A 16,352-nucleotide genomic window follows, 5' to 3' on the forward strand; every position below is an offset into this window, starting at 1 on the left:
CAATTCACACAGAGAGTAGCCAACATTTTGAAGGTACTTTGAAGAAATATATGCCTGGACCTTTGGAATGGGCATGGAGTATAAGAATATTTGGTCCCATGTGAATGCTCAACAAAGGGCATTTACTGTTAGAGGAGGTTCTCAAAAGTCAGATGGACAAAGTGACTGAGTCATTTTGCGCATGTCAGTCAGCCTCCTACTCCAGCCACTCCTGCTCAGTAGGCCCATAAACTAAACCAGCAAAAGACATATGAAGATCTATATTAATATCAGACAAAATAGCCTTTGGGCAAAATGTATTACTCAGAAGAAAGAAGTTCACTATACAAAAGCAAAAGGCTCAATTCATCAGGAAGATGTAACAACTCCACATTTGTGTGCACCTAACAATGGCACCCCACTCCAGTACTCTTGCCTGGAAAATCCCATGGACGGAGGAGCCTGGTGGGTTACGTCCACGGGGTCACTAAGAGTCAGACACAACTGAGCGACTTCACTTTCACTTTTCACTTTCATGCACTGGGGAAGGAAATGGCAACCCACTCCAGTGTTCTTGCCTTGAGAATCCCAGGGACAGGGGAGCCTGGTGGGCTGCTGTCTATGGGGTCGCACAGAGTTGGACACGACTGAAGCGACTTAGCAGCAGCAGCAGCAACAACTTAGCTCAAGATCCATAAACAAATCTTAAGGGAATATTAAGAGAAAATTGACAAATCTACTGTCACGGCTTAAAACATCTTTCATAATTTAAAGTACCTATCAGATATCAGTATCTGGTAGATCAAGCAGTCCAGAAATCAGTTAAGAGTTTGAAAGATATAAGCAATACATTCAACAAGCCTGAGCTAATCAACATACATAGCACACTGCATCAACAATTCGTAAACAAAAAGTGCTATTCACACTTACAAGGAATATTTCTAAAAATTAAACATGTAGTAGGACAAAAAACAAGTTTCAACAAAGTTCACAATCAGCTATCCTATGAACCCAAAATGCCTAATATTGCAGCCACTAATCACATATGATTGTTTAAATTAATTAAAATTAAATAAAACAAAGTGTTTGGTTCTTATTCTCACTGGCCATACTTCAAATGCTCAAAAGACACACATGGCTAGAAGTTACCACATTGGATAGTACAGATATATTGGGCTGGCCAAAAGATCTGTTTGTTTTTTTCTGTAAGACAGCTCTAGTAGCACTTGTCTTTAACTTCATTCAAGACAATTTTGTTAGACTGTATTATGATAGTAGTCATATCAGTGTGCATTTAAAAAAATCAAAATTGATGAATTTTTGTGTAGCCATTTTACTACTGAAGATGGAAGAAAAAAGCAGTTTTTTCAGCATATCATGCTTTATTGTTACAAGAAAGGTAAAAACAAAACTGAAACGCAAAAAAAGATTTGTGTAGTATATGGAGAAGGTGCTGTGACTGATCAAATATGTCAAAAGTGGTTTGTGAAGTTTTGTGCTGGAGATTTCTCTTTCGATGGGCATCAACAGTTTGACAATAGATGAATCAAGATATAAATTGAGAACAATCAATTATACCACTTGGGAGATAGCTGACACACTCAAGATACCCAAACCAAGTGCTGAAAACCATTTGCACCAACCTGGTTATGTTATGTTACTCACTTTGATGTTTGAGTTTCACATGAGTTAAGCAAAAACCTTGACCATATTGCCTCATTTAATTCTCTACTAAAAAGAAGTTCTGTTTTTAAACTGTAACATGCAATGAAAAGTGGATGCTGAACAATCATGTGGAATGGAAGAGATTGTGGGGCAAGTGAAATGAACTACCACCACCCACAGAAAAGGCCAGTCTTCATCCAAAGGTGATGTTGTGTATGTGGTGGAACTGGAAGGGAGTCCTCTATCATGAGCTCTTTACTGTTGTTGTTCAGTTGCCAAGTCATGTCTGACTTTTGTGATCCCATGGACTGCAGTATGCCAAGCTTCCCTGTCCCTCACCATCTCCTAGAGTTTGCCCAAGTTCATGTCCATTGCATCAGTGATGCCATCCAACCATCTCACCCTCTGTCACCCCCTTCTCCTTCTGTTTCAATCTTTCGCAGCAACCAGGTCTTTTCCAATGAGTCAACTGTTCTCATCAGGTGGCCAAAGTACTGGAGCTCCAGCTCCAGTCCTTCCAATGAGTATTCAGGGTTGATTTCCTTTAAGATTGACTGGTTTGATCTCATTGCTGTCCAAGGGACTCACAAGAGTCTTCTCCAGCACCACAGTTTGAAAGCATCAATGTTTTGGCACTCTGCCTTGTTTACGGTCCAGCTCTTCCAACTACACATGACTACTGGAAAGACCATAGTCTTACTATATGGACCTTCTGGAAAACCAAAAGATTAATTCCAACAAGGACTGCTCTCATTTAGACCCACTGAAAATAGCACTTGATGAAAAGTATCTGGAATTAGTCAACAGAAAACACACAATCTTCCATCAGGATAATGTAAGATCACATATTTCTTTGATGACCAGGCAAAAACTGTTACAGCTTGGCTGGGAAGTTCTGATTCATCCACCATATTCATCAGACATTGAAACTGTGTATGTCCATTTATTTTGGTCTTTACAAAATTCTCTTTGTGGAAAAAAGTTCAATTTCCAGGAAGACCATAAAAATCACCTAGATTGGCTCTTTGCTCAAAAAGATAAAAAGTTTTGGGAACAGAGAATTATGAAGTTGCCTGAAAAATGGCAGAAGGCAGTGGAACAAAACTTCAATAAAGTTCTTGGTGAAAATGAAAAATTTGTCTTTTATTTTTACTTTAAACTGAAGGAACTTTTGGGCAAACCCAACAGAACGTTTCTATCACCATAGAAAGCAGTGCTACTGTACAACATACACTCTGACTAGAATAAAATTAAGTTTGAAATTAATAACAAAAATGTACTTTCTATACATTCATAGGTAAAGAAAGAAATCACTGTGAACATTTAAAATACTTCAAACTGATTGAGAATGAATCTACTGTATCTCAATACATGTAGGATACAGCAAAATTTATATTTAGAGAAAATCTATAGCCCTAAATGCATACATGAGAAAAAGACAAGCTCAAAATAAATGAGCTTAGTATCCAACTTGTTAAGCTAAAAAGAGAATACAGAATGAAATCAAAGAAAGTACAGGAAGGAATTGAGAGAGATGCACAAAAGCTAGGTAAATATAAAAAGAAAAAAGGAGAGACTAACAACAAAAAATACAATGAGGAAGATAACAGATTAAAATTAAGCAGGGAAAATAATAGAATTAAAAACAATCTCAAGCAAGTTGCCAAAATGGACAGATTCCAAGAAAAATGTAAATTATTAAATCTGACTCAAGAACAAACAAAGTTTTATTTGTTCTATAACCAATACGGAAGTTAAATCAATAGTTCAAAATCTTACTATAAGGAAGACAGCAGGTCCAGATGGTTTAATAGACTAGTTTTCCTAAACTGGATCATTCTAATCTCATACAGGCTTTCCTGGTGGCTTAGTCTGTAAAGAATCTGCCTGCAATACAGGAGACCAGGGTTCAATCGCTAAGATCTTATGGAGAAGTAAATGGCAATCAACTCCACCATTCTTGCTGGGGAAATCCCATGGACAAGAGGAACCTTGCAGGCTACAGTCCATGGGGTTGTAAGAGTTGGACACAACTTAGCGACTAAACCACCACTCTAAACCACCAATCTCATATAAATGCTTCCAGAGAATCAAAAAGAAAAGGAAAAAATTTCCCCCTCTCATTTTATAAAGTTACTATAACCTTGATACCAAAGCAGACAAGGAAAGAATAAAAAAAGAAAATTAGTTGTAAACATGTTTGGAAATACCATTAAAAGATTAGCAAATCCAGCAATGTATTAAAAAAGGTAACACAATATGCCTAGCTTGAGTTTATTCCAGGAATGCAAGATCAGTTCAACAAAGACCTTTTAATATAATTAAACATATTAAAAAATTAAAGAATAAAAGTCATATGATTATCTCAATAATTACAGAAAAGTAGTGATTATAATTCAATATCCAGTGATGATTTCTTAAAAATATTCCTTAGGAACAAAGAACACTCTTAATCTGATTAAGACAAGAAAAATACATAAAAGGCAAAGATTAAAAAGGAATGAATGATGCAATAACAACTGCAAATGATAGGTTTTTTATGTACAAATCCTAAAATATCAAAAGGCAATTTAGTTGAACTAATATGAAAGTTTAGCAAGATTGCTAGATATGAGATGAATATGTAAAGATCGATTGCATCTTACATACTATTAATAGCCATATATATATATGCTGCTGCTGCTGCTGCTGCTAAGTCACTTCAGTTGTGTCCGACTCTGTGCGACCCCATAGACGGCAGCCCACCAGGCTCCCCCATCCCTGGGATTCTCCAGGCAAGAACACTGGAGTGGGGTGCCATTTCCTTCTCCAATGCATGAAAGTGAAAAGTGAAAGTGAAGTTGCTCAGTCGTGTCCGATTCTTAGCGACCCCATGGACTGCAGCCCACCAGGCTCCTCCATCCATGGGATTTTCCAGGCAAGAGTACTGGAGTGGGATGCCATCGCCTTCTCCGATATATATCACATCAGATCAGGTCAGATCACATCAGTCGCTCAGTCATGTCCGACTCTTTGCGACCCCATGAATCGCAGCACACCAGGCCTCCCTGTCCATCCCCAACTCCCGGAGTTCACTCAGACTCACGTCCATCAAGTCAGTGATGCCATCCAGCCATCTCATCCTCTGTCGTCCCCTTCTCCTCTTGCCCCCAATCCCTCCCAGCACCAGAGTCTTTTCCAATGAGTCAACTCTTCGCATGAGGTGGCCAAAGGACTGGAGTTTCAGCTTTAGCATCATTCCTTCCAAAGAAATCCCAGGGCTAATCTCCTTCAGAATGGACTGGTTGGATCTCCTGCATACACGCAATTGATACTTGAACAACACAGGTTTGAACTGTGCAAGTCTACTTTTACATGGGTTTTTTTCAATGAGTACACAGTTGGCTCTCCATACTGGGAAGTTCTGCATCCATGGATTCAACCAACTGTGAATCATGTGCTATGTTTACAATTCAGGTTGGCTGACTGTGTCTAAGCAGAACCCACAAATATGAAAGGCAGACTATGGGACTTGAGCATCTGTGGATTTTGGCTTCTGCAGAAGCTCCTGGAACCAATCCCCCACAGATACTGAGTGATGATTATAGTAGGGGAAAATTCATAATGGCAAAAAATAAAAGAATGAAACTATAAAAACAAATGACAAGCAAGCCCTTCAAGTAAAGTTTTAAAACTACTACAATACATTAAGAAACAAAAGTTAAATAAATGAAGAAATATGGCATGGATGCAAATATTTAATATAGTAAAAAAATCTTGATTCTATCAAATTAATCTACAAATTGGATGCAATTTTAATGTAAAAAATTCAAATGGGGCTTTCCAAAGAACTTGAACACCAAAAGCTAAAAATAAAGAACAAAAAATGATATCAGGCATATAAACCAAAGAGCAATATGATAGAAGTAAATCCCTCCTTATCATCTCAGTTCAGTTCAGTCACTCAGTCCTGTCCAACTCCTTGCCACCCCATGAACTGCAGCACACCAGGCCTCCCTGTCCATCACCAACTTCCGGAATTTACCCAAACTCATGTCCATCGAGTCGGTGATGCTATCTAACCATCTCATCCTCTGTCGTCCCCTTTTCCTCCTGCCCTCAATCTTTCCCAACATCAGGGTCTTTTCAAATGAGTCAGCTCTTCGCATCAGGTGGCCAAAGTATTGGAGTTTCAGCTTCAATATCAGTCCTTCCAATGAACACCCAGGACTGATCTCCTTTAGAATGGACTGGTTGGATCTCCTTGCAATCCAAGGGACTCTCAAGAGTCTTCTCCAACACCACAGTTCAAAAGCAGCAATTTTTCTGCGCTCAGCTTTCTTTACAGTCCAACTCTCACATCCATATATGACCACTGGAAAAACCATAGCCTTGACTAGATGGACCTTTGTTGGCAAAGTAATGTCTCTGCTTTTTAATATGCTGTCTAGGTTGGTCATAATTTTCCTTCCAAGGAGTAAGTGTCTTTTAATTTCATGGCTGCAGTCACCATCTGTAGTGATTTTGGAGCCCAGAAAAATAAAGTCAGCCACTATTTCCACTGTTTCTCCATCTATTTGCCATGAAGGGATGGGACCAGATGCCATGATCTTGGTTTTCTGAATGTTGAGTTTTAAGTCAACTTTTTCACTCTCCTCTTTCACTTTCATCAAGAGGCTCTTTAGTTCTTCTTCACTTTCTGTCATAAGGGTGGTGTCATCTGCATATCTGAGGTTATTGACCTTTCTCCTGGCAATCTTGATTCCAGCTTGTGCTTCTTCCAGCCCAGCATTTCTCATGATGTATTCTGCACAGAAGTTAAATAAGCAGGGTGACAATATACAGCCTTGACATACTCCTTTTCCTATTTGGAACCAGTCTGTTGTTCCATATCCAGTTCTAACTGTTGTTTCCTGACCTGCATACAAATTTCTCAAGAGGCAGATCAGGTGGTCTGGTATTTCCATCTCTTTCAGAATTTTCCACAGTTTGTTGTGATCCACACAGTCAAAGACTTTGGCATAGTCAATAAAGCAGAAACAGATGTTTTTCTGGAACTCTCTTGCTTTTTTGATGATTCAGCGTATGTTAGCAATTTGATCTCTGGTTCCTCTGCCTTTTCTAAATCCAGCTTGAACATCTGGAAGCTCACAGTTCACTTATTACTGAAGCCTGACTTGGAGAATTTTGAGCATTACTTTACTAGCGTGTGAGATGAGTGCAACTGTGCAGTAGTTTGAACATTCTTTGGCATTGCCTTTCTTTGGGATTGGAATGAAAACTTACCTTTTGCAGTCTTGTGGCTACTGCCGATTTTTCCAAATTTGCTGACATATAGAGTGCAGCACTTTCACAGCATCATCTTTTAGGATTTGAAATAGTTCAATTGGAATCCCATCACCTCCACTAGCTTTGTTTGTAGTGATACTTCCTAAGGTCCACTTGACTTCACATTCCAGGATGTCTGGCTCTAGGTGAGTGATCACACCATTGTGATTATCTAGGTCATGAAGATCTTTTTTGTATAGTTCTTCTGTGTATTCTTGCCACCTCTTCTTAATATCTTCTGCTTCTGTTAGGTTCATACCATTTCTGTCCTTTATTGAGCCCATCTCTGCATGAAATGTTTCCTTGGTATCTCTGATTTTCTTGAAGAGATCTCTAGTCTTTCCCATTCTATTGTTTTCCTCTAGTTCTTTGCACTGATCACCGAGGAAGGCTTTCTTATCTCTCCTTCTATTCTTTGGAATCTGAATTCAAATGGGTATATCTTTCCTTTTCTCCTTTGCTTTTCACTTCTCTTCTTTTCACAGCTATTTGTAAGGCCTCCCCAGACAGCCATTTTGCTTTTTTGCATTTCTCTTTCTTGGGGATGGTCTTGATCCCTGTCTCCTGTACAATGTCATGAACCCCAGTCCATAGTTCATCAGGCACTCTGTCTATCAGATCTAGTCCCTTAAATCTATTTCTCACTTCCATTGTATAATTATAAGGGATTTGATTTAGGTCATACTTGAGTGGTTTGGCGGTTTTTCCCACTTGTAATGTTAAATATATATGGATTACCCTCTCTAATCAAAAGACAGTGGTATAATGGATTAAAAAACATGATCCAACTCTGCATTGTCTACAAGAGATTCACTTTAAATCCAAAGATATAGATAGGTTGAAAGTGAAAGGATGGAAAAAGATATTTAGTGTTTCCCGTAAGCAAAGGAGAACAGGGGTGACTATATTAATATACAGACAAAATAGAGTTTAACTGAAAAAGTTTTAAAGAAACAAAGAAGGACAGTATCCATTAATAAAAGGTTCATTACAGTAAGAAGATATAACAATTATAAAAACATATACATCTAATACCAGGCCATCATTTTGATATATGGCAAAACCAATACAATATTGTAAATTTAAAAAATAAAATAAAATAAATATATATATGGAAAAAAAAATAAAGCTGAAAGAAAATTAAAAAAAAATATGTGAAGTGTTAAGCTGGAGATTTCAATACCCCACACTCATAATGGATTGAACAATCAGACAGAAGATAAGCAACGGAAAAGAGAATTTGAACAACACAGTAAATCAACTAGATCTAACAGACTTATAGAGAACATTCTACCAAACAACAGAATAGACATTCTTTTCAAGTACATATAGGACATTCTCTAGGATAGATCATATGTTAGACCACAAATTAAATCTTGGCAGATTTTTAAAAGATAGATATCATATAAAATATTTTCTCCAATCCACAGTAGAATGAAGTTAGAGATAAGTAACAGAAGTAAAATTAGAAAATTCACAAATCTGCGGAAATTAAGCAGCATACTTATAAACACCCAATGAATGAAAGGAGAAATAAGAGAAATTAGGAAATGAAATGCAAATAAAAACCACAATGAGATACCACCTCACACCTATCAGGATGGCTACTATTCAAAAAAACCAGAAAAGAACAAGTGTTGATGAACTGTTAATGGGAATGCGTTACAGCCATTGTGGAATATAGTATGGTAGTTCCACAAAGAAATTAAAACTATTAACTACTATATGATTCAGCAGTTCTAGTTCTAGGTATATATCTGAAGAACTGAAAGCAGGGTCACAAAGAGATATATAAACACCCATGCTCACAATAGCATTATTTACAAATGATAAAATGTGGAAGCAACACAAGTGCTTCCTAACAAATAAACGGATAATCAAAATGTGATATATATATAGCCAATGAAATCGAACTGGGGTCTCCTGCATTGCAGGCAGATTCGCTACCAGGGAAGTCCCAAATGAAACATTATTCAGTTTTAAAAAGGAAGAAAATTCTGACGTATGCTACAACATGGATAAAACTTGAGGACACTATGCTAAGTGAAATAATGCAGTCATAAAAAGATAGATACTTGATTCCACTTAAGATACTCAGAGTAGTCAACAATCATAGAGGCAGAAAGTAGAATGGTGGTTGCCAGGAGCTGGGAAGAGAAGGAATGAGGAGTTCGTATTTAATGGATACAGATGTTTGCAAGACGAAAAGAACTCTGGAGATGGATGGTGGTGGAGGTGGTATAACAACTTAGTACCACTGAACTGTACACTTGAAAATGGTTAAGATAGTAAATTTTATGTTATGTGCATTTTACCACAATTTAGAAAATGAAAAAGAGACACGCAAAAATTTAAAACCAAATAAGAGAAAACTATATAACTTTGAGATAGAGAAAGATTTCTTAAAATACAAAGAGCACAAACCATAAAGAGGAAAATATTAACTTGACTATTTTTAAATATGAAACTTGTTTACTAAAATATACCATCAAGAGAGCAAAGTCACATCACAAGGTAGCAAAGGACAAAGAAAAAGGAAAAAAAGATAACCTGACAAAAGATTGGCAAGGGCAAACAGGTACAGAGAAGGGAATGCTATGCTATGCTATGCTGCGTCACTTCAGTCGTGTCCGACTCTGTGTGACCCCATAGACGGCAGCCCACCAGGCTCCCCCATCCCTGGGATTCTCCAGGCAAGAACACTGGAGTGGGTTGCCATTTCCTTCTCCAAGGCATGAAAGTGAAAAGTGAAAGTGAAGTCCGTCAGTTGTGTCCGACTCTTAACGACCCCATGGACTGCAGCCCACCAGCCTCCTCCACCCATGGGATTTTCCAGGCAAGAGTACTGGAGTGGGGTGCCATTGCCTTCTCCAAGAGAAGGAAATACTAATGGCTAATAAATGTATGAAAATATACTCATACCTCATTGATAATCAGAACACAGATTCAAACTATAGTGAGATATAATTCTACATCTATTATAATACCAAGTGTGGGGATTATAAGTAAACAAAATACTTTGGAAAAAAATACACTCTAAATTTCATTTATTTTAGGTTCTTAAAAATGTAAAGCTAATATATTATTTAGTGATAGATTGTTATATATGCAAATATTTACACAAAATATACATATATATATATTAATGATATATATAAATTCCTGATATAAAATGATCAGGAAATAGGAAACACCAAATTTATGAAAGTATTTATAAGGAGATATCGCCATTAAGGAGCAGCTGACAGGTAGTGTGAAAATACTGATAAAGTTCTATTTTTTCAGCTTGGGAGGGGGGATTCACTGTTACACTTTTTAAAACTGAATATCTATGTTTCATTTTTCTTTTGTATATACAGATATTTTAATAGAATAATTTTTATGTAAAAGAGCCTCTAAATTTTAAAATATCCAACTATTTTTTTTTTTACTAAAATTTCTCACAATCTTTTTCCTGATGATCACAGGTTATACTTACAGTCTAGTCACTGGTTTCTGAAGATAAAGTCTGCAGAGTTTGAAATGGAGCAAAGATATAACCCAAGAGCTATCAAGACAAGATAAGCAGATATAAAGTATAATATGTATATTAAAAAGTATATAATATACTTTTATATATAAAAAGTAAAGTATAACTCTCTATATATAAATGTATATGAAAAAAGATATAGGGAAGGCAAATTAAGTCAGAATAATGTGGAAGGGAGAATCTGTAGGAGAAGAACATATATGATCCAATAGAAATTTTATTTCGTTTCAGGAGGAACAAGTATATAGAAAATGAGGTAAGTACACAGAGACAGTCTCATTTCAAGGGAAACAGAATACAGCCAATTGGAAAAGAAAGATCTGGAAATTATTATAATCAAGATTTTTTTTTAACCTTTCCTTAAATAACAAAAACCTAAAAATTAATTTTCAACAAATAGACATTTCCTATATTTAGTGTGTGGAGAAGGAAATGGCAACCCACTCCAGTATTCTTGCCTAGAGAATCCCATGGACAGAGGAGCCTGGCAGGCTGCAGTTCATAAGGTCACAAGAGGTGGACACAACTTTGCCACTAAACCACCACCAACATACTTAATGTGAGGCTGAGTTTATTTAAAGAGGCAGGAAAAGCTGACACTAGCTGACACTTTATTGCAAATATTCTTCTTCTAAAGTAATATTGCACTGACAGTTTGTTAAATACAGAAAACTCAAATTTCCATGTGGCATCTCAAGTTTTTAAGCAGCTGTAATTAACAAAAACAAATAAACAACGAATACACTTCTGTTTTGTTTCTGAGAGTACATAAACTCTAAACCCAACCCGAAAGGCTGCTTTCTGGGCTACTGTTTCTGATATTCATCTGTCTCCTTTATCTTCCACACTAGCATATGCTTTGCCTTCTTTTCTAGTTCAGGGAGATCAAGTTTATAGAGCATTGATTTCTTATACTAGCTTAAGCCTACACAGGTTTGTTGTGGCACCTGCTGGCTTTCTATTTTAATTCCTTGTCTTTATCACACGGACCAGGTAAACAAACAACCGTAAATTTAAATCCTAGATCTGTAACATAAATTATCAAACCTCTGGTAAGTTATGCTCTCTGAATCTCAGATTCCTTATATATCAAGATAAGGATAATAATGCCTATGTTTTACGAACTGACTTTTAAATGCTTAAATTTATACAACCTTTTAGTTCAGTATAGATTCAGGTACAGGTGGTGGGATTCTCAGTTTTGGAAGCACAGACTTGCTTCCCTTATACGTATGGGTATGATTCTCAACCACCACCCAATTCTGGGTGTCAGCAGAGATGCGTTTCTGTTTTCTAGCCTCCATGACCCTTATAAAGACCTAACAGGTCTCTGATCACTCAGACAAAAATAGTATCTGTTACTGGTTCAACAGGGTCCTTATCTGATTTTTAGGTCCCTTGTACACATTTTGCAAGTATCGCTCTTATACTTTTTTTGGAAATCCTGTATTTTCCAATTCTGGATAGTTGACCTTTCCCCTCTGCCCCACCATTTCTAATTTGTCTGAAAAATATTACTTAGCTAGATGATAAGATCAGTTTACTGTCTTCTTTTCTAAACTATCACCTGTGTTTTTTTCTCATCGGAGACCTCTGCCTTCTATGAGGGCCTGTCTTCTCTATTGCCTTCACGCCACGCCCCATTATATACAAAAACATTCCAAAGCATTATGATATAGAATATATAAGACAACTCTAGGTTTTAATCTCAGTTTTTAAACATACTAAATATTATATCACTTTCACCAAGTTATTTAACCTACCTAAGACTCAGCTTTTTAATCTGTAAACAGGGACTATATCTTGACAAACTTAAGAGGCTAAAGATCAAATACAATGATGCAGATGAATGTGTCTTGAAAACTACAAATCTATACAATATTGTATAGAAATGGCAGAAAATATTATCCATTCAGCAAAATACTGGTAATGACAAAGGATCCGAAGTCAAACTGCCAGAGTTGGAGTCCTAGCTCTATTATTTGCCTTTTAATATGTAAATGAGAACTATAATACCTACTTCACATATTAGCTCAAAGATGTTAGTTATTATTATTATTATTAAATGCCTATTATGTTAGGCATTGTACTAGATGCGGGTGATAAAATGGAATCAAGGCAGACATGGCCAACATATTTGCCAAAAACTTACATCTCTTACTCCATATGCTACATTTTCTAAGTCATGCCATGTACACTTTACAGCAAAGAAATATCTGAGTAGTAAAGCATTTCCACATAAGAAAGATAAGAGTCCACAATTTCACTATCTCTTTTTATGAAATTTCCGGTGAATACATAGTGACTGTGCTATTTCTTTTTTTAATTCATCACTTGACTCAAAACTCTTCAGATGACTTCTGGATAAACTATCTGGAATATGTTTCAATCAAATGTAAATAGGACAGTGTTTCTCAAAGTTAATATCCAAAGATGATCTGCTTCTCAATAACCTAAAATGCTAATTAAAGGCAGATTCCTAGACCTTATTTCAGACACAGATTCAAAAGCTCTGGCTGGAAGATGTGGGAATCTGCATTTCTAATAAGTTCCCAATGTGATTTTTATGCAAATCCCATTTGAGAACCACATTCCTATGAAAGAAAAAAACACTATGTGAGAAATTTGTAACCAAAGGAAACACAGAAAAATTATGATCCAAAGCTTCTTGAAGAAGAAAAATTTTAGTCAACAGAATAAATTTTCACATGCCTGTCTCTTAATAGGGTTGAGTTAAGAGTGTACAGAGATTAAGGCCAAAATTGACTTGAACATACACACCTTAACTGTGAGTGTTCAAAAAATTCCTATTTTAGAGACCAAGGGAAAGGGAGGAGAAGGAGTATTCTGAAAAAGTTTACCCATATTTCAGAAGAAGCAAACAAAAGCTGCCATTGCAACAGTCATGGCTACTAAAACTGGGATTTGGTGATATCAGATATCAGAAAATGGAACTGCTTTCTCTTAAACTCAGGCAACTAAAGACAGATACCCCTGCTCCAGCCCCCCACATCTACCGTAAACCTCTGATAATCCCTAAATGTAGACTTCGCTTATTTGGGAGTTAAATTGGTCCTGTGACCAATCAGAGGCAAGAGAAAATAGGATCTTTTGATGAAAGATATACAATTTTCATAAAAGGTAACCAAAATAACTAATTAAAATGTAAATTTATACCTCACAATCTGATGGACAGTTATAGAAGAGCTGTCAGAGACACTGAAGAAAGTCAATGAAAGAGCTCTGAACTCCTAGTGGATGTTAACTTTCCCAATAACAATTCAAAGCTAATGAACAAACACTATTCCTCTATCCACTATGCCACAGTGGTCTGAAGTCTGCTCTGGTGCTGATAATAAAATGCCCGAAGATGGCAGTGAGTTTGGCACTGTGACTGGAATTAGTCGGGAGCCCAAAGAGGAAAAAGAAGCCCAACCTGCCCACACTACGGAGTCTGGAGCAGCAGAGCGGGCGGGGCTGCGATTTCTCCTGAATCACTGCACTCTCTCTTCTCCGCCTGCGTGAGCGCCGCCCACCCACTCGCGGCAGCGTGAACCCCCTGGGCCTAGTCTCTCCTTCCCCCTCCCCTCGGCCTGGTGCTGAATCATGAGCCCGATATCTCCAAAAGGTAAAACCTAAGAACAATGCCACCCTTAGCGCTGGCCTGAATGGGGCACCAGGTTGGGGTGGGGCAAAAGGCTGGAAACCACAACTTTGACCCCCTTTCTCCCAAATTCCCTACACAACCCCCGGATTAAAAGGAGTGCTGCGGTGCTATGGGATTCCCAAGCGGCGCCCCTTCTCCCGCGCGTTGCTCGTGTCTGCAACGCCCGGACCTGGTCCCGGCGCGCTCCGCTTCATTGTTCCAAAGCTGCCCGCCTGCCAGGAGTCCAAGCCCTGCGAGGCCAGCGAGTTCGCAGCTCATGGGGAAGGGGTGGGGGCTCTCCACTCCACGCCCCTCACCACAGTCCCCTGCCTGGCCTCACCCCTTCCTGCCAACCTCCTTTAGCTAAAGCCAAACCATCGAGTCCCCTGAGGCGACCGGGTGGGTGCTGTCCAAATGCTGGGAGGAGGATGGGGGATGGGGGTGGGGGAAAGGCCGGCGTCTGCGGCCTGCATGTAGCTGCAGCCTTCGCCCCTTCGCCCCACAGTGAGAGAGATGCTGCTTCCATGGGTACCGCTTGGCCACGGTTCCTCCCGCCCAACAGGGAGCCGCTCGGCTGTGGCCATCTCCCAGCCCTAGACGCTGGCGCCGAGCAGCCCTCAGCCCTCCTCATTTCCAGAAGCCGAAAGCGGAGGGCCAGTCCCTGTGCGGGCTGCAGAAGTCACCATATGCTACTCACCCCAACTGTTTCTGTCCCTGCGGTTCTTGGCCATGGTGGTCCGGGGACTGGTGGCGGTGAGGCGCTGTCAGTGCTTTCCTTCCTCTCCCGGCTGCAGGTTGCTGGCGGTGGGAGGCTCTGTGCCCTCGCTGGGCGCAGTTCCCTCAGACTCTGAGGATGTTGCTGTGGCGCTGGTGGGAAGGAGTGGGGAGGAAAAGGGAGGAGAAAGCGGATGAACCAAGCTCAGCATCACAAGCCGGAGTTCACACAAAAACCAGCGTCACACCCTCCCTACCTTGGCCCACCCCCAGAGCCTGAAGACAGTGACAGATGATGTACTGCAACATTTTCGATGGAAAACACATACAAATAAACAGCACCCCCTTAAACACTCTCAAAAAACTTAACAGCATTATACAGTCAGAACTACACAGACCAAGATACTGCATGATTCTGCATGTTCAAAAACCTGTTTCCTCCACCAGTTACATATGAGTAGAAATATGCTGGCAACATTTACAGAGCCGAAAAATTAAAATAATCTGCATTTATCTATCAGGCACCATTTCCTCCCTAATTTAAAAGCAAGGTCATGATACTAAATAGGGTATCATGCATTTTTGTACCTGTATACTGAACAGGCCTGTCTTTTAAAATTGGGATAGCATACTTAGATTAAGAAGATCAAGACTTGGAGAAGGAAATGGAAACCCACTCCAGTATTCTTGCCTGGAAAATCCCATGGACAGAGGAGCCTGGCAGGCTACAGTCCATGGAGTCAACAGGAGTTGGACATGACTTAGTGACTAAACCACCATGTTAAAACCTCTCAAGTTGGACTTCCCTGGCAGTCTAGTGGTTAAGACCCATGCCTCCAATGCAGGGAGTACAGGTTCGATCCTTGGTTAGGGAACAAAGGTCCCACATGCTGCACAGTGCAGCCAAAAACAAACAAACAAAAAACCAAACAAACAAAAAAGATCAAGACAAATATAAGTTGGAGATTTATCATAATCTGTAACTAACTCCATGTATAATGGGCAAAATTTCCACTCGTTTTACAGAGCTATCATATGGAGTTACATTAACAAATATTCTAAGTCATACATCATATTATGAAAGAGCCTTGGCAATAAAGTTGCAAACAATTTTGACTAGAAAGCAAAAGGCAATAAATATTTTAATAAATATTCTCAATCACTCTATTTTCACGAGTTCCTTCCTCTTTACCTATCAATTTCATTTTCAGCATCCTAGAAACACTGTTCCTTCATGCTACCTGACCCTCAAGATACTGTTATCCCATTCCTCACCTCCTCAATCACTTTTCTCCTGAATCTGGCTGTTGACTATACTCTACACAGATCAGTTCTGCGTGGGAGATTACTGCTAGCTTCGTAATTATCAGATCCTAGATCTCTGTTTATTCCCTCATTATAAGCAATTCTTCACTGAGTTCCCTCAATGTAATTTACTATATGATGGTTTCAGACAGGATCTCCATTTATGCTGCTGCTGCTGCTGCTGCGAAGTCACTTCAGTCATGTCTG

At 38.8% G+C, this 16,352-nt stretch overlaps 1 protein-coding gene across 2 annotated transcripts in view; it reads right to left on the reverse strand.

Annotated features, from left to right (window-relative positions):
• Window positions 1-14,993, reverse strand: part of ATL1 (atlastin GTPase 1) — a 75,779-nt gene extending 60,786 nt beyond the window's left edge. For both annotated transcript variants that reach the window (XM_025295804.2, XM_006067078.3), the window contains exon 1: window positions 14,824-14,993. In XM_025295804.2, the coding sequence (XP_025151589.1) occupies window positions 14,824-14,857 (34 nt within the window). In that variant the 5' untranslated portion in view covers window positions 14,858-14,993. The remainder of the gene's footprint in view (window positions 1-14,823) is intronic.
• Between the last annotated feature and the right edge of the window lie 1,359 nt (window positions 14,994-16,352).

Source organism: Bubalus bubalis, chromosome 11 (genome assembly GCF_019923935.1).
Source record: "Bubalus bubalis isolate 160015118507 breed Murrah chromosome 11, NDDB_SH_1, whole genome shotgun sequence".
Lineage (NCBI taxonomy): Eukaryota > Metazoa > Chordata > Mammalia > Artiodactyla > Bovidae > Bubalus > Bubalus bubalis.